Source organism: Pectinophora gossypiella, chromosome Z, assembly GCF_024362695.1.
Source record: "Pectinophora gossypiella chromosome Z, ilPecGoss1.1, whole genome shotgun sequence".
In the NCBI taxonomy this organism is placed as follows: domain Eukaryota; kingdom Metazoa; phylum Arthropoda; class Insecta; order Lepidoptera; family Gelechiidae; genus Pectinophora; species Pectinophora gossypiella.
In genome coordinates this window covers 19,359,335-19,383,057 of record NC_065433.1, presented here as the reverse complement: position 1 = coordinate 19,383,057, position 23,723 = coordinate 19,359,335, and the positions used below count along the sequence as shown (strand labels likewise).

The following is a 23,723-nucleotide window of genomic DNA, read 5'->3' as shown; positions in this document are numbered from 1 at the left end:
TTTGTCAGAGCTTATTTTATTTTTTAATGAGCTACCAGTTAATTGGATTTTACTTTGATGATGACAATGAGTGTTCATTAAATTTTGAAAAATCATTTATTTTTGTCATTATCCAGTGAAGGAAAATAATGACCGCTTTGAGTGAACGCGTTTACAGTTCAGTTAGCACGTGTTCAGAAACCGTAGCCGCGTGAGTGTAAAACATGGGAACCCTTACGTTTTCGTAGGAACTTTTACAACAAAAAGATAAATATACAACACGCAATTGGTAAGGTAGGTACTTAGTACCTCCAGAGCCTTACAAGAAAAAGTATTTTTAAATAACAAACTTTTATTTATATACTTAATTTATTTTCTAATTGTGAAAATTTACATTAAAATCATAATTTTTGTGCAGGGCTCTTAAATAAAAAAGGTAAATGTACCTCTGATTTGCCCAATTGGAAACGTACTCCTGTTATGAGATATTTTTGATACTTATAAAGATACCTATTTACTTAAATATTTAGCGTCCCGTACCCTACTACAAGAACAGGAAAGTAGCCAAAGCTAACAGAATATTTATTAATTATTATTAAGCCTCGTTATAAAAGCAGCCTAACGCAGATCGGAGAATCCTGTTGTGAAATGATCGCAACTATACTTAGTTCCAAATAATTCATATTCAGGGAATATCATTTTTCCAAAGTCACGAAGATGGAACCCTCGCTAGGGCGTGTTTGAAAGTCAATGTCAGGCCGAGGCCGTATTACAAAGAGGTTCCTAACATAGTTGATTGTTTTATGCAATCCACCGGAGGGCGTGGATCGTGTCAAAGAAAATTGCAATATCCTTAATAAAGCCTTTTTTAATTAAGCTGCCTTTGTTCAGAGTATAACTTAATTCAGTTCCGCGCAGTTGGTACAAGCCTGTTCGGATTTATTACCATCTCAGCCGGAACGAGCTTTGTATAATGAAATACAATACAATTTATAAATAATTCTGAGTTCAAAATACAGAGATTTTAGGGAAATTTGTACCAAATTAATATTCTGATACTGAATTTTCTATCTCACCCCCAGTTGTAGCATAGAATAAGGAATAATACTACGCATAGAACGGCAACTCTTCGCCCCCCACCAGCGTCTAAACTAGGTTTACCTCGACCCCCCCTCGAACACAGTTTGAACTTGAATCGTGAAGACTTCGCGCGGACCGTTATTTTTATTTTTTATCAGTTTAGTTTAATGTTCGAATTTTGAAATTGGACGCTGATGTTCTTTCATCTGATTCGAATATTTGATCTCACAGTAATTGCCCGCGCTGGGTACGCCTGTGCGGCGCCTATAAATATTTATTTTTCACTGTGATTGTTTATCAAAACATACTAATAATTTGCAATAAAATAGAACCTCGGTTAAGTTTCAAAATTTCTTATTTACTGAATATTATAAAAGCATCTTACGTAAGTAGTACGACCTACCTAAGTAAGTAATAACGATTAAAGGTATTGTAATTGGCAACCCTCAGTTGTCACACACACAGTTGCGCGTGTTGATAATGTCAATGTGTAGTGTATGTGTAAAACGAGGTTGTTTGTATGAAGTTTCCGGGGTGTGTTTGTAGTCAAATAGAGAATTGTACTTGATCAAGATTTCCTATCGTCAAATAGATCCGAGTATAGAGCATAACTACGGCACCCTACTGCCTCGGAGTTGTTTGCACGTAGTGGTGCTAATTCCTGTAAATACCATCTAATTTTATTTTAAGTTATATCTGTCATTTTCTTATCCGCCGAAAAGGAAAGGGACGGGTAATTGACAAGCATAAAATTTATGGAACACACGTCAATTTTAAGCACAAATCTAAACCAACCGTCTAAAAATTTTACATCAGTCAATAACCCGACACATTCATTTACTCATTCTTTCTAAAATTAAGAGCTGTGAATCATCCGTCCCTTTCCTTTTCGACGGATATGAAAATGACGGATATAACTTAAAATAAAATTAGGCGGTGTTTGCCTCGGAATCGGGGCCACTACCTATTTAAGATTTAGGACCAACAATTATATCGAAGAAAGAAATGACCATCTATATGGTTATACGTACATAATACAAGTAAACGTTGCTTAGTGACTAGTGACTATTTCTAATCCCTATTGAAGGAACTTAAAATAACCTTCTACTTACGTAAAAAGTGTCTCTTAATTTCTTTTTCTTAAATCAAATACGTATATTGTTTTATATAAGAAATACCATTTTGATTTTGACGTATTTTGTCGACAGAACGACTCGGACGACGAACAGTGCGCTCTAAGCGACAAGTGGCAGTACGAGCGGAAGTCGCGTCGTTGGTCGCGCGTCGTTGAGATCACGCCGCAAGCGCAGCGCAGGTTACAGGTAAATGTTTCAACTCTGCACACATACATGTAGTATACCCAGCTCCGTAACCAAAAAGGTATGCAGCGTCACAAGTAATCACAAGAAGACAGACTACAACCACTTTTAATATTTAATAAGAGATCTTTTGACTTATAATAGCAACGTATTATACATCAATGGAGGTGATATATACCGTATCGTTACGAAGAATACCTCATGTCCTTGAAGATTGATCATTTTTGACTCTGAAAAATTAGTCAAACGAAAAGAATCTCATATTTTGGAAGATAAATGTGGAACTCTGAAATGAAGTTCTCCACCCCTCTGAAATAACCCAACGGACCCAAGCGACCCACGTTCGAATTTGTCTTGCTAATGATGCCATTACGAAAGCTACACAATATTTTTTGTTAAAAAAATAACTCGAATGACTTCTATCTAATATCTATGAGCAAACAACCTACAGCAAAACTTATCCACGCTCACTACCTTCCAAACCATCGTATTGTACACACCATATTTTCTTGAAACAAGTGGTATTTATGTACTAGTCATTTACTTTGACAAAAGTTACAGTATTTTAGAATATTTCTGTATTCACATTACCTACTGCATTTATTACGTGATATTTCAATTTAATATTCACACACAATAGCTCCATTCCTTTTATGTCTATGAATAATTTATTTCCACATGAATATTCTGGCATTGATGGACCATGATGGTCCGCTGAAAATATTGTTGTAAATAAAAATGTAGGTTAAGTACTACGTGTACGAGTATTACCATCCAAATTACCAGCCAAAAGATTAAAACAAAATGTTCAAAATTTTGTTATCTTCTTCATGTGGGTATAAACATGCAGGAATTTTGTTCCAAATATCATAAATAAACAGCAATGATGTTGATGGCAAAGAAAATGTGCAAATATAATCACCGTTATTACGTCTCTGTCAACGTGTTACACCGAAGCGGAACCTGCTCAGATTTCAGAATGAGGTATTTCTGAGACGGTATCTTCGCGCCTGTCCTTCATACTCCTTCGGGGAGATAAGTAGACAATAGGGCCTACAACACACTTTGCAACGTTCCGGTTCACCGCGTGTTTTGCGCCGGAAGTTGGATGCCCGCGCTGCCTTTGAAACTCTTTCAAGCGTACGAAGGTTTTCTCACGATATTTTCCTTTCCTTAATAAAAAAGTTTATAAAGTCTCAGTTTGGACTCCGCATTACACTGATTTTCGTTTTATATTCAAAAAATATTTTTACAAATATCTGACTTTACTGGATGAAAACATTTCCGCGCTCTGTACTGGTTAAATTATCAGAGGACAGCTTGAAATTGCCATTCCTTAATTATGATTATAAAGCGGCATTATAAGCATTACTCTCAGAACAGAGAGTGATAATAATAGATAACGCAACTTAAAAGACCTGTGTAATAACTCAGAACGAAGTCTCATAACTCAGGTCACAGGCGTGTCGTTATTGTTGTTACGGTTTTCAGTGCTTTTGCATTGTCACCATTCAGTAAGTGATAGGAATGACCACCCATGAATAATACTAATTAATATACCATATCTTCCACAGGTGATAGCTGCTCGAGCCTTGGCCGAGCGTGAAGCGCGCGAAGCCAGGGGTGAAGTGGAAGATGATGAAGACGACAGCCTGCCAACCATCAGGGTTGGCCTCGTGGATGCCGACGGGCACTACACGGATGTCGAGCCAGAGTTGTGAGTTGAATTCCATAATGATAATATTTACGAAATAGCTGCTAGGACCTGGCACATTAACTTGACACCGTAATCTCCTAAAACTCCAACAACTTACAAATATAAACGTTCTCCTGGTAGTTTTTCTTTTTCCACTATTTACTATGAGTGTAGATTCACTGATAGGTAATAATTTTCAAAAGCAGTACATTAGATATTTTAACTGTTAGTAGCTAATACAAAACAAGTGCGATATTCACTAATTGTGCAAGTCTGGCTTGCACTTTAGACGGTTTTTTTATCGAAGTAGGGTCATTGCTACGACACTCTTATCTATTTACCTATTGACTAAAGTCCATAATATTCCCATTAAGTAATTTAAAACTAAGCAAAAACTGTTAATTTGCTTAGCTACTATGACCCAAGTCACAGTACTTGGCAAATATTAATTTAGCTAAGAGTTACAAATGGAAGCAAAGAACCGCGAGCTTGAGTGCCACTACACTTGACGAGAGGACTCTTTGACTGAGTCGTGTCTGACATTGTTCCAAATTATCCTGGTATTAGAAAAACGCCTCATAACCTCTTACGACAGTCATACATTTCTCATAATACTCATTCCAATACTCATACCGACTACATATAATGACTTGATCAACAAAAGCTACGAACATAAACATAAGATGCGTGACAGACAATTTTAATCCATTAATTTTGACAGACGTTAACTAAGTAGGTATGTTTCGTTTTGTAATGGCTCTATTACCTTTTTTAAATAACATAGGCTCGTGTTTGACCACAATCTCACCTGATGGTAAGTAACGATGTGGTCTAGGGTGGATCACGCTTACCTAGAAAATGCCTATTCACTCTAGCCTTGAAGACTTCCAAATTATAACGAGTTGGAAAAACAGACGACGGCAGGCAGTTCCAATCCTTCACTGTTCATATCAAAAGGGAAGAGGCGAAACGTTGTTGTGGATATCCACCACATGAGGATAAAATGCCCGCCGAGGCCTAGTTGTCCGTAGATGGAATGGAGTGGGTTGAATTAACTCGTGAACTTCCTGCACACACTCACCAAAGTGTATCCTATAGAAGACCGACAGACAAGCTACCCTTCGTCTGTTATCAAAACCTTGGAATCGAGTCTCCACTAACGAGTGACAGCAGTACTCTATACAAGAACGAACCTGTGCTTTGTATAAGTCGAGCAACTGCTCTGACCGTCTGACCTTAGAAAGGATGCCTAATTTTTTGGCTGCAGTTTTTGCGGCCGAAGTTTAGGTTGGCAGTTAGGTTAGGTTACCCGAGGAGATAGGTTAGGTTACGAGAGGACCCAAGAGCACAAGATGGTCGGTAATTGGTACGAATACACTCCAAAAACTGGGAGTCTGGAGGAATGGACTCCGTTTTGCGGTGAATAGACACGCCTGGGTCTTGAAAGCGTTGAATCTTACCAGGTTGTTGTCACCCCAGTTTGAGACGGACTTAAGGATCAGATTCCTACGATTCACAAGATCCTCTCTGAAAACACTGATATCCCTGGTGCTTGGTCGCGATTTGAACATGTATCTCTCCGTCACTATGCTATCGTCTGTGGACCAGACGAGCACCCATCAACAACTACCCAAATCGATCTATCCCTCAGGAAGTCAGATATCCAATTACATAGGATAGAAAGCATCCCATATGCCGGAATCTTTCCAATAAGGCTATTGCACCAAACTCTGTCAAAAGCTTTTAAAATATCGAGAGACATGGCAAGAGCTTCGCCATGATTCTCGATGGTCTCGCTCCGTAAGTGTGTAGCGTATAGAAGAAGATCGCCAGATGATCTATTCTGGCGAAAACCAAATTGGAGGTCACTGAGTAGATCATTTGGCTCAAGGTACGCTAGGAGGCGGGTGTTAATGATTCGCTCCATTGTTTGTAAAATTTTAAAGATTATTCGCAAAAGGCGGCGCAGCCTTTCATAAGTGGCTAGCTTACTACTTGGGCTGTGGGCCAACTACAACCTACAGTCGGCCAGCGGAGCACCGTGCTTCGGATCCGACTATGCTCCAAGGCCACGCATTCAGTCCTGCAGTACCGGGGCACTGACTTCGGCGTACATGCATAGAACAACTGCCCGGACCCCTCTCCCAAAACGGCTTCTCTAGACATCACGACAGAACACGACGTACGTCATTTGGCGTCGTGTGTGTGTTGCCTGGTGATTGGTAACCAGGTATGGCCGAAGCACACCACCGGAGATTGTGTTGTTCAATTAGCCCAGGGATCACGTGTACGAGTATCTAGAGTCTAAAGCCCTAGGGTTTCACCTTCGGACGCGAACAACATTAACCCTCAAACCCCAAACCTACTTATGTCGAAAACGCCATAACCATTACGAGTACCTTCGTAAATCATATAACACTTCTATTTTAAAATATGACACTAGCCTTAATGTCCATCTTTGTCATACGGCTATCTCTGTGAAATATTTCTATTACAGTACCTATGTACTTTTATGTCCCGTGTCAGATGGCCAACGTCTTGTTAGTCAGCTAGAGGCGTGAAAAGACATTATTTTCTATCTACTGTTTCAATCGACCCTTTGCGCAATTGAGGGTCAATTATTCCGATGTAGTACTGTTACATTCTCATTGCCCCGTCGATCCAAATGATTATATGCGTTATCTGGTGGACTTAATAAATTCACTCTTATAAAAGTCTTCCAAACTTGTGATTTACGGATTGCCTTACTAAGACTTAGAAATATGGTCCTAGCAACAGGGCTCTCTAATACTTGTTAGTGAGGCAATTACCTAGTACATTAGGTACTTAATAACCTTTGTGAAATTTCATCGCGTTATAATCGTCATTAATTATGTATTGTAGTTCAACAGCTTTAGATGTTTGCTCTATGTGGATATACCCTTGAGAGAGCTTGTGAGTGTCTACCAGACCTACATATTGCATTGAAAGGGTCTCAACTAGTTTCGATACAATGACTACAATTAAGTCCACAAGCCGTTTTGTTCTACTTACAATTCGGGTACTTAGCCCTTCACCTATCACGTTTCCATTTTGGATTGCCAAACCATAAGTAATAATGATAGGCTGTTACGAAGGGCCCGGACGCACTGCTAGCGGGCAAATGAATGTTAAATGGTAGTTATTCTAAATCTTGTTTGTTTTTCTATATTTCCTACTGCCATCACCATGGATATTTTTAATAAGAAACAGGTTAGTAAATACAAAACGGATTTACATTATTTTATAAGTATACGCCAATGAGTCTCTGTCTATTGACAGTGGAGCCACAACCTCAACATTTTACATTGCGTCAGCCCCAATAACCTACTTAAAGGGCGTTAGGTTTTTTAGAGCGGAAAGCTCTAATGCAAGATTAATTGTTAGAATGTGAAACTGACGCGTTAATAGACGAACAAAACAAGTTCCCGACAGTGAAAAAGCACAAAAAATGTACTTATTCACACGCATTAATCGGCATAAAACAAATTAATTTTCTTTTTGTTAATTAAAACGCGGATACGATCTCCAAACAAGCTGCTCTTATTTTTATAATGACCGCAAAGAAAATTACTTTAAGACTATTAAGATCACCGTAATTGAAAATGAAAATTTTTAATTTAAAGATTCTGATTATGTTTAAATATCTTCAGACAATGGAAAACTGTTTTTTTTTTAATAACTTATTTATTGTTTACGATCGCAACACTTGCGATAGTGCAATCAGACATCACGACTTACCAATATTGTAAAACAATGACTGAATGTTTAACTATTGAAAATAGCCCCGTGGCCTTTAATTAGGACAACTATGAATCAAAATACATGCCTTTTACTAACGCAATTAGGTATATTAACCACATGTGAACTCCAGTAAATTAACTCCACAATTTCTAATCAATTTTAATCGTTTTAATAGTCTGATATTAGTTCTGTTTTAGTTGCAATTTGAAATTCAAATATTAATTCAATATCTTCGGAACACGTTGTTTACATTGTAGGTAAATTGTTTGTATGGCGGTCTAGATGTTCTTCGCGCAATCAAACTAGGTATTGCAATAGTTGTAAATGAGATGCACTCGGAAATGACACAAGTTTGCCACGTGTAGCTTACACAAAGTATGCGAAGTAAGCGAGCACAGAATAATGTAATGAGCAAACTTGATGCCACCACATCAGCGTTGTATACAGGGTGTTAGTGACGTCGCAACGAAACTTTGAGTGATTCCAACCATAACTCTGAGTTGATATCAAGTGGAATTTTCCGTCGTTTTTAACAAGATACTTAACTTACTTAGCTGAAAAATCATACGCAAGTCATAGAGCACTCAGGTCCGGCGAGGTCCGTGTTGCTCTACGTAAGTTAGTATTTATATTTTCTGTGGAATACCTTTACCCGTATGACCTTTTTTAGTACGATTAAAAAATCTTGTTCAACAAAACCCAGTAAAATGACAATGAACATTAACCACGGCAGATACTAGCACGATCACTGTGTCGACATGCAAAATTTTAACATAAACATAAACAGCCTGTATACGTCCCACTGCTGGGCTCGGACGTCCCCTCAACCGAGCATAACCCACCATGCTGCTTTACTGCAGGTTGATGGAGCAGTTTTTACGGCTACTAGCCGGGACCAACAGATCATCTTATATGTGATTTAAGACTCCACTATCCTAAAGAGTACAGTCTCACAAAATAATTTCGACAATGTCCCCCTATCGGGAATCGAACCCGGAACCCCAGATCGTGAGCACAACCAAACCACTAGAACATTCAGAAAATTTTAACCAGGAATGAAAATGTATTGAGGTTCAAGTCAGTACGTACTACCTACTACAGGCACTTTGATTACATTATTACGACTTCAATAAACCCCTTACAATATTCCCTTAGGCAATGTAAAGTTTATAGAGATACATATTAACGCTTGGAAGTGCCTATGGAATCCGCAATTTCAAATCAAAATCGTTGATGTTGGGTTGCGAGAGAACAGCCTTGGAGCAGCTTGGTGGAGTATGCTCCATACCTCCTCCGGTTGATTAAGGGGAGGCCTGTGCCCCGCAGTAGGACGTATATATAGGCGGTTTATGTTATGTTATGCGGTAAATTAATACTACCGAGCTGTTAAAAGCAATGTGTTATCCTCGTTTATATTATAGTAAATAATACCCTGTAAAATTATACCCGAAGCAATCCCTCGCATCATTATACCAACATTACGAAATCATTACTGTAGTACATGCAAGTAATATGAACAGTAATTTAATCGATTAAAAGTTACAGTACTTTCCTAGCAAGCTAGTATATCAGATTTGCTTAATTAAAAATCAAATACTAAGGTACAAGGACAGACATAAAAACGTTAACAAAAGGAAACCGCCCAATTACAGATTAACAGTTCCGAGTCAACTGCCTGTCATACAAGTACCGAGCGATAAAGAAGATGACGACGATACCAGCGGCACTCGTTTCCGCCGTACAGGCTCAGAGCGCCTCCGAGATGGGGCCAAAGCTCTGCTCCGTCGAGTTGAATCCCTTAAGACCAGGCGACGCAAACGCCAAAACCGCGCTGAAGTCATCGTGTCGTCACCGCACTTCCTCGATGTGCAACCCGACAAATATCCAGACCTAAACTTCATTGACATGACACCGACTACACCAACAGCATTCCCCTTCCCAGAGTTTCCCGGCACTACTCCCATCCATATCCCGCCTTCTCGCACTCAGCCCCCCTCCCCAATGTTACCTGGCACCCCGATTGCCCCTCTCGAGCCGTCTCCATTTTCTCTGAACCCTCCATTTGGTGACGACAGCTCAAGCTATGCATCCGACGGCAGCATGAGTTCCAGCAATAAGAGCACTAAATCAAAGCTGGGCAAGGCCAAGAGAATGTTCCATCGAGGATTGAAAAATGAAGATACGACGGCGTTGAGCGACTCAGAATGTCAACCAGCAAGTTGGAGGCATAATTATTACAAGGATCATCACACTACACCTCAACCCACTACCGAGGTAAAGTCTACTTCAATAGTAAACCACTGAAATATTTTTGTTATTATTATATAGGTACTTACTTATACTTAATACTCACAGGTGTACGTAGAGCCTCCATCACCGGTAGAACTGAAGCCAGACCCTGAGGTGCTCCGTGAGGTTCAGAAGTCACCTGGTCACACGCCGCACCGACGACAGGCGATAAGGACAAGCTCTCTCAACTTGGGAAAAGAGGGGCAAAAGTAAGTCTATAAATTATTTTTATATGATTGAAGTTACTCTTTTAGATAAATTACATGTGTAAAAAATGCATAGCCTGTAATCCTGAAGAAATGAGCCGAATCACCAAATTAATCAGAAAACATCTTGCATCCACGTTTGAGATAGATATGAATCGTTTGGTGACATGTGATCAGCCCATCATCGCCCATTTGTACAGGGTGTTGGTGACATCATTATAAAATCTTTGAGTGATGATTCAGACCATGTTGTTATCAAGTGGAATTTTCCGTCGCAAAAGTATAGAACAGAAAATTATTAAAAAATCACTAACAATTTTATGAATTTCCACTTGATACGTATTAAGCACGAAATTCCACTTGATATTAACTCAGAATCATGGTTTGAGTCATCCCCCTCAGTATTCGTTACGGTGTCACTAATACCCATACATACTTGTATGGCTACCTTTACGTACTTGTACGGATTGTAAGTAACGTCGTAACGAATAATGAGGGGGCGTCAGCTCATTATTCTGAGTTAATATCAAGAGGAATATTCCATAACAAATGTATAAAATTGAAAAAGAAACAAAAAAAACAATAATTTTGCGACGGAAAATTCCACTTGATATTAACTCAGAAACAGCCTCCGTGGTCTAATGGTTAGAGCGTTAGGCTTACGATCTGGAGGTCCGGGTTCGATTCCCGATGGGGACATTGTCGAAATCACTTTGTGAGACTGTCCTTCGTTTGGTAAGGACTTTTCAGGCTTGAATCACCTGATTGTCCGAAAAAGTAAGATGATTCCGTGCTTCGGAGGGCACGTTAAGCCGTTGGTCCCGCCCATTAGCCGTAAAAAAACACCTCCACCAACCCGCATTGGAGCAGCGTCGTGGAGTATGCTCCATACCCCCTCCGGTTGATTGAGGGGAGGCCTGTGCCCAGCAGTGGGACGTATATAGGCTGTTTATTTTATGTATGTATTAACTCAGAATCATGATCTGAGTCATCCCCCTCAGTATTCGTTATGATGTCACTAACAGCCTGTATAATGATCCATCATGTTATAAAATTTATATTTATAGGGTACAGATAAGCAGCTGATCGCGCTCCATGTTTCGCTCCCAGTCCAGCAGTAACTTGAATAGGTATTGAGTTGGAATAGTAGTCGACATTAACCACTTCTCCAGCTATAAGTGCCGCCCCACAGGATTAAGATACAATTAAGTTATATTTTGTTAAGTAACATTGTAACTTAAGCTTTCACTTTAGGCAAACGAACCCTCAAGTAGTGTAATAATATGTAGTTCTGAAATGTGTTGTCCAGTCGATCCTTGAGATCAATCCGCGCTTGTTCCAACTAAACTTGCATAATCCATCATGACTGGTGTCATGATGTAAAGGGGCCATTCAAAGTTGTATTAGTTCATTACGGTACGCCTCCGTGAAACGCGTCATTACGCCTTGATTAGTTTCTATGCTGCTCCGTTTAGTAGTTCAAATTATATTTCGATTCTGTACGAAACTGGCAATTCGCGTGCAATAATATTGGATTTGATTACTTGTTAAAAACGTGCTACCATCAGCGTTTCCGTGAAGGGCATCTTTGAGAGGCCATTATAGAGAGAGGCTAATTACCCCTGACCAGAGTTCATTAGTCCTGAAACAAATGAGTGTTTCTCAGTAATAATGGGAGTTATATGCCCAACGCATAACTTATTCGCATGCTAATGTGAGGCGCCATTGAAATCGCGTAAAAGAAAGGAAGTACACAAACTTTTCGTTTTGCATGCCACTTTAGTTTTAAGTTAATTACTTTGCAATGAAAATAATTTAATGTGACCGTGATCGTTATTTGAGGCGGGGAGAGTGATACTAATATTTTAGAGGTATTGTGTAGTAATTATGTATATTGAGGTGCATAATTAGCAACCTCTCATGCAAATTTTCTAATAAACAATGTTCCAAAAAAACTGAAGGTTTATTAGTTTTTTTATGTCTTTGAACAGTAGTGGGTAGCATTAAACTTATCTTCTAATTTGAAAGTTTCAAGCATGTTTTATGTGGGTTATAAAAGTCCTCAAGATTAATAAGAAAACTCGCCTCTGTTTACCCCGGGTAAAATAATGTGAACAAACAAGGTGAATAAAGAACTTTAAAAAATCCGCTTTATTCACCGCTTTGTTACCCAGGTGAACAATGTTGGCAAAACAGCATTTTGATACCTTATATTTTTCTTACTTTTCAGGTTCCGTGATAGAAGCTTAAAGCGTGAGAAGTCTGCGTCGAGGAGCTCAGAGCTGGAGGGCAGTCCTAACTCCACCGGGTCCCACTCACATGATGGAGATCAAGATGACGACGACGACAGCGTAGACCTGAAATCCAAGAAGTAAGTTCATACTTTCTATTTTTACGAGAGTTGTAACCTACCTATAAGTAAGTATATACTCGTACCTACTGCTATTAAAATTTGTGCAAATGCGAATATTCTGTGCTATTGCCTATGCGAACCAATTCAATGATACCATTTCCAGGATTCTCCGCCTAAGTATTTTTTACGGCCATGCAGTTGCTGGCATCTCAGACAATTCTACAAGACATTTCGTTACATTCGGAACATTTAGAAATCAACAATTCTTACATTACTCGCTAGAAAGGAGCTCATTACGTGTAACTAGTAACATAAGTGTTTCACTAAGAAAACGATGGTAAATCTTATCGTTAGCGATGTGAACGCCTGGAAGCTTAATGTCAAAATGACTCTGAAACGATAACGGAAGAATCCACCGGAAGCGACAATATTGTATAGAACGAGAAAGTTACGTAACGTTCACAAAGTTATTGTTTCCAAACTTGTTGAAATTGTTCAACACCTTAGTTTCCACTTCAACTAACTGCAACATCTTCGCTACAGGACGCACTTGCGAAAGCTCGATTAATTCAAGCATTATTATGTTTTAGATATAAATTTTACCGGACAATAATAACATTTCTCGTGAAATTATGACAACGAACTCATTTCAGAGTTATTTTGATGCTGTTCACTTTTCAATAGCACCAAAACTTAACTCTTCGTTGTCATAATGTAGGCTGATTGATTCTCTGTTTCTTGCAGAAATAACATTCAGAGATGGTACTCATTCCGGACAAGCACATTGAACGGTGGACCCAAAGCCAACAACACACTGCAGCCGACGCCAAATAGTCAGAAGGACCCCGAGACCTACCGTAAGTCCACCATTTCTACGGCGAATGGTACAGGTACTTAATTTTCCCTAAGTTCTATGAAGCAAAGGACTGCTTCTTGCCAAATGCACAATTATTACGACTTAGAATCAGGGCTTGAAAATGTTAAGGTATACAAGCGGTACGATTACGCTACTGTTACCTTACCGGTACGAAATTACGGTACCTATATTTTTTAAATCATTTATTTACTTATGGGCTTTTAACAAAGTTTCTGGCCGGAAAATTCTATACCGGCATGATAACGGTAGTTTAACCTTACCTATACCTTAATCGCTTTCAAGCCATGCTTAGAATTCTATTTCTGTGTTAATCCATATCCACAAATTAATACATAATCTAGCTTTTATGTTTATTAAAACACATCGTGTGAAATGTACTTAGAGGGAATGCACACTTAACTAATCTGATGAAGTGATAATCAGTCTTTAAAATACCAACTACTTACAATATATTATGTGACATCATGCATCATCATTACTTGTCTATTTCAGGCAATTTATTCTGTGATAATATATAAAAGATATTATTTCGTTGTGATTATATTAGTTTAAAAAATAGTGACAATTTTATTTTATTTTCTAGTTTCTCGGCCAATGTCGTCTCTTTCGTGCGGACAGCTCCATATTCTGAGAAAATTGGCTTTACTGCGGCTCACAGCTTGCATGGAACGCTACTGCCCCTCCCACAAGTCTGGCTGGAACTGGGAACTACCCAAACTCATAAGGAAGATCAAAACACCGGACTATAAAGGTAAATAACAACACCAAACGAATAAATTTATCGAACACAAACTCTCTTAATAAGGCAGCCCCTTGTATGCAAGCAGGGTAAGCGAATCAATGAACACAGCCCAAGTTCAGAAGTTGTTTTAAGTTAATCTTAAAACTTTTGATCCCTTTTCGACGCTTATTACTTCAGCCGTAAGCGAAGGCTTTCATCCCTTTCGTGCGGCTTTAGGGAAGTGATCTAATTTCAATTTCCCAAGTAACGTAGGTATTATATATAGATGCATCGCGATTAAATCATGGGAGATAAAAATTACAATAGGCCGTTATCTCCGTTTCAAGGGTTGTAAAGCGAATGTAGATAAATATAGAGTGCTTAAGCGAATTATTGCTGTTGCGAAACATTTTTGTCTACTTATGGAGTGTGACAATAATGTTCCTTATAGGCTTAAATATCTGTATTATAGAAACTAGATTAATACCTGCGATGCTGTGCGACTTTTCACATTTTTTAGCTTTTGTCAATGCGAAGATTCTCCTGCATGATGTACTTGAACGAATTCTCTATTATTTTCAGACAAGACAGTCTTCGGTGTTCCACTGACAGTATCGCTGCAACGCACCGGCCACGCGCTACCCAAGCCCATACAGTGCGCTCTTACCTGGCTGAAGACAAACGCTATGGATCAGGTAAACTAATCTTTGATAATAGTACATAAAACAGTGGTGCGATCAAATCTTGAGAATTACAGTAGGTAAAAACATAAAACACATTAAAACACAATGTAGTGACACTTCTTTTCCTGACAATTGTCGTTAACAATAGTAACATATCCGTCTATAATTCACTTGAACGTACACGTTTCAGATGGGAATATTCCGGAAAGCTGGTGTGAAATCCCGAATAGCGAAACTGCGCACTTTGGTCGAAGCAGCTGGCGCGGCTAATGCGCCTTTTGCTATTGAAAACCTGAATACCACTGAGCCTAACCAGTCTAGTCTGAGCTTCGACGGCTCTCAAGCCCATGATGTAGCGGACATGGTGAAACAGTACTTTAGAGAGTTACCAGACGCTTTGCTCACTAACAAGCTAAGCGAGACTTTCATAGCGATTTTCCAACGTGAGTATTACAAACTTATATATTTTAATACCTACGTGCTTGAGACTTCAAAGAGTAACTACTTAAGTACACTGTATTTTTTTTAGATGTACCGGAACCGCTAAGGCCAGACGCTGTGCAATGTGCACTTCTTTTGTTGCCGGAAGAACATTTGGAGGCTTTGCACTCACTTCTTATATTTCTTTCTGAGGTCAGTATTTTACAATATAATATTCTGAAATACAAATAGATAGTTAATAACAATAATATGAATTACTTAAAATAATAATCGATATTGAATGTAGGTATTATAATAAATATTCTTGTTTAATATATTGGAGCAATATTTTCAGGTGGCTGAGCAATCAGAAGTGAATCAAATGACAGCGTCAAACTTGGCTGTTTGCTTGGCTCCGACATTGTTGAGGCTTCACCATGCACCGCCACAAACTGGCAGCACCAAAGAGGGGAACTCGAACAGGTAGGTGAATTACTTACTAATAAATGGCAATTATCGTCAAGCGAGCTTGCCAGATGGTTATAATGATATTGACCAACGTACCTATATCTTAAAAAATATTTTTAATGTTTTCGATGCTAAAAATGATCTTCTAAATGGTTACAGAATGGTGATAGAAAGTGTGGCTGATCAACGACAGATCAGTGAGAGTCGAGCTGCGCATGCGTGCCTGCTGCTCCTTATACAGATGCACCCGCAACTGTTTCTAGCCCCAGCCGATATGCTAGCACGATGCAAATTCAATTACTTTGAAGAAAGCGTGCCGGTAAGCACTACGACGGTAACAGTTTGTGCGTTATTGACTGAATTACGACTTATTAAAATATGCTTATAATTCTAAAAACTTAGATATTAAGAATTTGCTAAATTCTATTTCATGCCAACTTACATAAAACGACTGTGTTGCAGGTGGCACTTGAAGAATTAGGAGCAGATTTCAACCAAGACTGGAAGGGATTCCAGCAAGCTTGCATCAAAGCTTTACTAAAAGAAGCCAAAGAAAAGTACGTTTTAAACTCTTTTACAACGAAATGACTTTAATATTTTTTTACACCAACTAACATAGCAACAGTACTAAATAGCAGCGATACTTACAGTACCTACCTTAGAGGAATCGTTTAGAATCAAGTTTTCCGGCAACAATTTACTTCCTACAACTTCTTGTATATTTCTTATTAGACTCTAACTTTTTTCATGCTTTTTTAGAGTCAGTGGCCGGTCAGGAAAAAGGTGAGACATCAATGTTTAGAGCGAAATTCACTGTCCTTCACCGATTTAGATATCACAGTAATTCTGTTCTTTACTTGTTTGTCTGAAAGTATAGTTTATTTTTCAGCAATACGAGCGTAATCATAATTTATAGGTAATACCAAGTATAAATTATAATAAAATGTCAATATGTCGTTTTGTGAATTGGAAGTTGTTATAAACAGTAAATTCTACTTATAAAATTCGGACAAATGTGTTATGTGCATGTATTTCTGATCTACCTGTTCTTCTCTTTCTGCGTAGAGAGAGTATACTATGCAAACGCTTCCTAATATAGTCGCCTTATAGGTAGCGAAAACTCGTAAGCACCTGTTTGAAAAATCACATTCATATGTGTTTTGTTGTTAACACGCCTTAGCAATGAACACGCTATTTTCATTCCAGGTATTAATTTTATAGTTTACTTTTTTTCCCCTATTGTAATTAATCAAGATATTTGTTGAAGAACAGTCACATCATAGTGTGATTTTTCAAAAAGGCGCTTGCGGGTTTGCATTATAAGGCAACTAATATTACAGCTTAGGCTCCTTAATGTAATCAGACAGCTGAATGCGTATTGTTTTTATTTTGTCGACCGGTACTATTGGATGATTGTTGTTGATATGTTGTAAAGAACAGGATTATCAATTTCATCAAACATGTCACGCACTCATCATCATCAGTAAATGGTCGCCACTCTAGGTGTTGCGTTGTTATATTTTCATTAGGTACGACTACTACTAATAGTCTATTAGTGTAGCGTTAGCCATGAATGTTTGTTGAGACAGTATCTAGGTATTTTATTGCAGGACTATTTACTTACGGCTGACTGTTATATTTGATAAATGTATGAACAGCACGAGTTATTAATTTAACAATCAGTGACTTTTTCAAATTGAAAAAAATGTAGGATCGAAATTTTATACTTGTTCGGCGATATGGGATATCAACGAACTGCAAGTTCCAGCATTAATTAAAAGAATAAATTTAAATATTATGTAATGTAATTTTCAATATTGGCATAGATTGTGTTCTACATTTTCATCAGAAAAGGTCATTTGGCGTTATATGTGGAATGATGTCGTAAATAATATTATGCTAATAGCAATTACTAGTTTTAAGCAGTGAGTTTACTAAGTAGTATTTTTCAGAACACGAGGGTGGATGTCCGTTTCGGGGGCGGCGCCCCACGTTGAACTGTGCTGCAAGAAAGTCGGTGATGGTCATCCGTTGAGACTATGGCGGGCCACGACTGATGTGGAAGCACCTCCTCAAGAAGTCATGCAGAGGTAAGGTGTACATGTTTTAAAAAAACCGTTCACGATATTTCACTGTAATTATTTAGGCACGGCCTATAACTTTTGCGTTATGCTGTTCGAGTGGCGGAATACTGGGCTGAAGAAATCTAATGCCATCGAAACGACAAGAAGAAGATAGTGCGTAGGACAAATGTTAGAATAGTACAACTTCTTAGTATTTCTCTCTGGCACTTGGATGGATGGAGGATCTTTATGTTCTGTTGTCATAAGCACCTTGCTAGAGTGCTAGAACTATAATAAACTGTATTATATACCTACTAATGTTAGTGCCCTGATTGTACCTACAAGAATTTAAATAAGACGTTTTTTACTCATCTGTAGAATTCTACGGGAGCGGCACATATGGGACGATTCGCTGGTAAAATGGCGCGTCGCCGAGAAATTGGGCCCTACCGCGGAGGTGTTCCAGTACATAACGGCATCGAGCATCAACTTGCCGTCTCGAGACTACTGCGTGCTACGGTAAGTACAGTTACTTCCCTGAATCGAGCCGAGCCGCAAAGCTATCTTTAATTCCGTTGATTGTGATGATTATTTGGTAATGTGAAATTTATTATTTCTGATCGTACGATAAAAAACGACATATGAAATGTTTTTTTTTACGTCCTGGTGGAAATTAACAGAACAATCTCCATGATTAAAGAGTTGGGCTCCAGCTTCGATTCTCGATGGGGACACTTTCGAAATGTCTTTGTGGGATGTCCTCAGTTTGTTTACGTTGTCCGTTCGCAAAATATCTCAAAAAAGGCCGCCATTTGCCATGTACTTAATTAAGAGACTTTTTGTAATTATTTATTTTTAGTTTGGTGCAATAAAGTGTATTTGTATTGTATTGTATATCTCTACCAACCCGCACTATGTGGAGTATGTTCTATTTACATGAGGGGAGACCTGTGCCCCGCAGAGGGATGTATACTACTACAGGCGACTTATGTTTATGGTTTAAATAACTGTTATCGCTACTAAAATATACTCATCTGCCTGTGTATAGCTCCTGGCAGCAAGGCGGTGGCGCAGGCGGCGGCGGATGGTGCGCAGTCGCAGAGACATCAGTTGCTCACGGCTCCCCACCGACTGAGGGCGCCAGAGGCGTCGTTTTGGCATCCCGATATCTTGCCCAGCCCGCTGGAAAAGGTCGCAGTCGACTAGTCCATCTAGCTCGAGTCGACACCATGTAAGTTCCAATGAACTCAGCATAGATTTATAACAACATATCATAACACATTCCTTTAACGAAAATTTAGATACTGTCTATAAAAGTAGGTCATTGGCAGAAACTATTTATATTTCGCATGACGCTCTTGCTTATAGATGTTAATAGGAACGTCTGAAATTGAGACAAAATACTCACAGTACCGTATTTAGTCTTCTGAAAGTTAAAAATAAATATTTTCAGGGGCCGCACGCCGGAATGGTACAACAAGTGCTACGGACACATCTGCGCGCTCTACTTGGCAAGGATTCGGGCCTCCTTCAAGCACAACACGGAAGGACCCGAGTCCAACGTATGATCCAAACATTCCGCTTAAGCTGTGCCCACATTGGGTACAGCTTAAGTTGGCGTTTACGAACGTCTATCACAAGCCTCGAATTGGCTTCGAACACTCGCGTGCAATAGATAAAAATAATATTTGTGAGCTTTTGAATAAGTATGTAAATTAAACATTCACTTCCATTCCGAGTCATAAACTTATTTTGTATATAATTATTCGCTGTTTTAATAAGTATCTCCGAGGTTGTTCGCACTTATGGTACAAAAGGTAATGTACAAAATGAGCAATTGTAATGTGGCACCCTTGGGTACCGAGTTATTAGGCCGGATTCATGTGAATAATTAAATCGGGAGCACTGTGCGTCGAAATATTTATTTATGTGAACCCAACTAATTGTATATAATTGTGTATACTTGCAATTTTAAACATGAATTACGTACCTATGTCATTATAATCTCAATGCACACGAGTGAAAGATGTAATTATTGTAGTTATAAATAAGTATATTTTCGAATATTAGTTATTAATGTGAAATTATTGATATTATAACAGGTGTGACCAAAATATTAGTGTTTTAAGAGATGGGATATTATGTAAATAAAATAGAACGGAGAGACCAGCGAGTTGATAGCCTGTAAGTTATTAGATAAAATAATTGCATAATATTACATAAATTACTTAAAATTTTAAAATGTTTACTACCTACCTCCGTTACTCAAGTTTTACTTTATTCTTAATTATTTTAAAATCCTGGAAAGGATCTACCAAAAACCTGACTGTATTGTTAAATTATATGTTTATTTAATTATTGACTTATTTATAAAACTCCTCTCATGGTGCGTCGTTTTTTGTAAGTATATCTAAATACATCGTGGAATATTCAGTTCTAGATAAGTGACATTATAATATGACATTTTAGATTTATAAAGGTAAGCTAGCACCCAGCAGCACTGCATTGCAGCGACGTTTCATGGCAAGGGACAGCATAAATATGTCGCCGTAGTGCCATGTCTCCAAGTTTGTGACACAGTATAGGGCCACATGTCAATAGAGCTTAAAAGTATTCTTAAAAAAATGGACACTGCACAGGATTAAAAAGTTGAAACAGATATGTTTAACCAGACACATAATATAATAAGTTGTAACTAGAACCGTCAAGTCAAAATAAGAAGTCAAAATGGCATGGCGTACTGTACTTTACTGCGTAGAACAGTGCTACTGGCCGTGCTTACCGATATCGTAATCTCATGAAAAAATACTTGTGGATTTTAATAATCTATTTTACCATACCCATAATTACCCTTGTAAAGTTATCGTTACATATCACTAGTCAATATAATATAATATATACATATTAATGATATTCAAATTTAAATCATAATAATTGTACCTGTCCTGTGTTCAGGAACATAGTATTAAATCTTTTAATAAGAAATATATTTATCACTGTAATAATTAGTATTGTATAAACCAGCATACGTAAAAACAACAGCCTAAATAATTATTAATGGGAATTGATACATGGCGACAAAATTAAATAAATATAACTTGATTTGTATTGATTCCGTTAACTTTGGGATACAAATCAGACGAAAAAGTAGTTACTTTAAAATGTGTCTGTTCTAAAATAGACCTTGGAAACTGAATTGGTGTACATACAGGCAATATGATTCGGATAAAGAGTTACTTCGTATTAACTCTCGTGTCAGGACATGCAAAAGTAAAGGACTCTGTAAAGCGAAAAAACATGGATTTAAAGAAAGTATTGGTTAAGAAAAAAATATGTTTCAATTGGAGACAGGTTCGGAAAGCGGTTGTTAGGTGATTATAAATTACCATTATGTACCAAAGGAATATTTACCCAAAAGTTAACGGATATCAAAAACAACGTGACATACGCGACCTTAAAAGACAAATCCATTGGACAACATAAATCATGAATTTGTGTAACCCAACAATTGGAAAAACAAATCGGACAAGACATTATCCTGACCAATTTATATACTCGTAGTTAATGATCACATTGAACAATATTTATCACGGTAACTTCTATATTATTAACAAACATTAACACGTTTAGTATATAATTTGGTCATAGTGCACAAAGAAATGATCTGCACAAGTTAGCAAGTGGTCGCTATATTCGACACACATATACACTTCCTCTCTACGCCTACTTCCTAATACTTACACAATGTATACCTATGGATTGCTATGTATGTACCTACAGGATGAATACTATGGATTACCTATAGTAACAAGGAACGGTGACAACGTTATCATAACGTTTTGTATAAAGTCTGATTGTAAATATTTATAGTACACTATACTTCTTCAGGTGTTTTTACAGATGAATTTTATGGTTTGAGCAGGTACGTAGATACCTACACTATGTAGGTACTCCATACACTTCTTCGATTTGTAACTTTGAATTTCAGTGGTCTTACTTTAAAATTTATCTGCAAAAATACCCGATGTATAATATATTTTCGCTGAAAAGCATCAATGTTTTGAAATTGTACCGGTTTACATTTTCATCGTAGATATGCGAATGGTCAAAGCAGTATCTACTGTAACAATAATTATATACTTACCTGTCTATAAACAATATACTTATTAAAATATTCCATTTATAACTCGAAACATATTTTTAAATAGAAAATTTTTAAAGTTTGGTAATTTTACAATAAATAAAATAAATACAACAAAAAGTTTTATAAATAAAGATATCTATATTTTGAACATTTCGTAGTTGAAAATAATATCAAACCAAATATCACAAAATAAAAAAAAATATTTATAAAAATATATAAGGCATATTCTACATTTATGATATTTAAAATTATTCTACATACAGTAGTAACAATTTACATGTTTGTTGTTAGTTACCTATAATAATAATATCACGAAATTTGGTGCCGTGAGAATGGGAACAAGAAAAATAATATTTCATTTAAATGTTGGAATATTGAAGATATTTATGAGATTTGTAACAGAAAGTTAATAAAAAAAAGAGATATTGAGTATAGTAAACTTTCTTTCCTATCTACATGAGTCAGTGCTGACTGTTGTTATTCGACGTAGAAAAGGAATGAAATATTTTGATATGAAGATTTGCGCGATGCTTTGTATAATTGTTGCTGAAATGTTATTTTTCTTGAAATGAATTTGCAAACTTGTTCGGAATTTTTGATTGTATCTACTGTCACATGGCTCTACATGAGTTCTACGATATATTTCAGTAGAGTTAAGAAAATTATAAAACTATTAGTTAGAGCGGAAATTCCGCTGCGGAATTATATTATCCGAGCAAAATTCAGTGTTCTATATTACTGCGGTATATAGGTGTTTCGTCGTTTAAAGCATTCCACTGTTAGCCAATTGAAATAGTAAATTCAGTCTATACAAAATATTTAATCATCTCGATGTTTTTCAATAATAATCAGTCAGTAGATTTGCATGCATATAAATTATGTTTAATTTATTTGTAACAGAATATGGCATTTATCAAAATAGTGAAACAATGGTATTATTACGTAAAAATACTCCACTGTCTGTTATTTCTGTGTATAATAAAATTATTAAAACTTATGTGGTGGTTTTAATTTATTATTCAATAGAAAGATACTTAACAATAACATACGTTCACTCGGAGCCCACAGTGCCAATCCCACGGGGAAAGACCCCGCACATCCTCAAACCACAGTTTCGCAGTTCTATGACGCGTTTCAAACCAGGTAGGTACACAACACACGTTGGTAGTTAATGCAGTGACGCACCTAGTCAATTCGTATTTGATGTCTACGCATACACGCCATATATCCATAAACTGAATAATTATACTCGCGATAACGTATTAGTGGAGGGTTCAAATTGTAAAATAAATAATTTTATGGTAACCAAGACAGTAACCTACCTACTGCCTAAGGAACAAGGCAATGGCAATTTTAACAATACTAAAATAGATGATTTTGAAATTTTTAATACACTAAATTATTTAGTACACTACTACATACCTATTTAGGACTATTGGGTATATTATAACTAACGGGTGAGAGCCCTCAGCGCTCCCCATTTGTCCGGCCAAGTAGTTAATGCCATCTGCGGCAAATCTAAGTCACGTAAAAAAAGGTATATTATAATTGTAATAAATATTTCATGCAACATTATTACACAGATTACCTACCAATTTAATTTATACTCCAGCTAATGTAACACCCACACCTACTTCAAACTGCATTGAATTGAATTCGGGCG

The 23,723-nt window shown here is 37.4% G+C and overlaps 1 protein-coding gene across 4 annotated transcripts in view; it reads left to right on the top strand.

Annotated features, from left to right (window-relative positions):
• The window catches only part of LOC126380555 (rho GTPase-activating protein 7), a 159,692-nt gene extending 136,635 nt beyond the window's left edge, over positions 1–23,057 (top strand). For 2 of the 4 annotated variants that reach the window (XM_050030044.1, XM_050030046.1), the window contains exons 4-20: positions 2,268–2,381; positions 3,953–4,095; positions 9,489–10,110; positions 10,192–10,334; positions 12,562–12,702; positions 13,429–13,541; positions 14,145–14,312; positions 14,865–14,977; positions 15,156–15,408; positions 15,495–15,598; positions 15,741–15,868; positions 16,013–16,172; positions 16,316–16,410; positions 17,806–17,943; positions 18,295–18,435; positions 18,965–19,147; positions 19,370–23,057. In XM_050030044.1, coding sequence (XP_049886001.1) covers positions 2,268–2,381; positions 3,953–4,095; positions 9,489–10,110; positions 10,192–10,334; positions 12,562–12,702; positions 13,429–13,541; positions 14,145–14,312; positions 14,865–14,977; positions 15,156–15,408; positions 15,495–15,598; positions 15,741–15,868; positions 16,013–16,172; positions 16,316–16,410; positions 17,806–17,943; positions 18,295–18,435; positions 18,965–19,147; positions 19,370–19,484 — 2,874 coding nt within the window. In that variant the 3' untranslated portion in view covers positions 19,485–23,057. Of the gene's footprint in view, positions 1–2,267; positions 2,382–3,952; positions 4,096–9,470; positions 10,111–10,191; positions 10,335–12,561; positions 12,703–13,428; positions 13,542–14,144; positions 14,313–14,864; positions 14,978–15,155; positions 15,409–15,494; positions 15,599–15,740; positions 15,869–16,012; positions 16,173–16,315; positions 16,411–17,805; positions 17,944–18,294; positions 18,436–18,964; positions 19,148–19,369 lie in introns of all 4 variants that reach the window. The other 2 variants (XM_050030043.1, XM_050030045.1) reach the window with 1 other exon arrangement.
• The last annotated feature ends 666 nt before the right edge of the window (positions 23,058–23,723 follow it).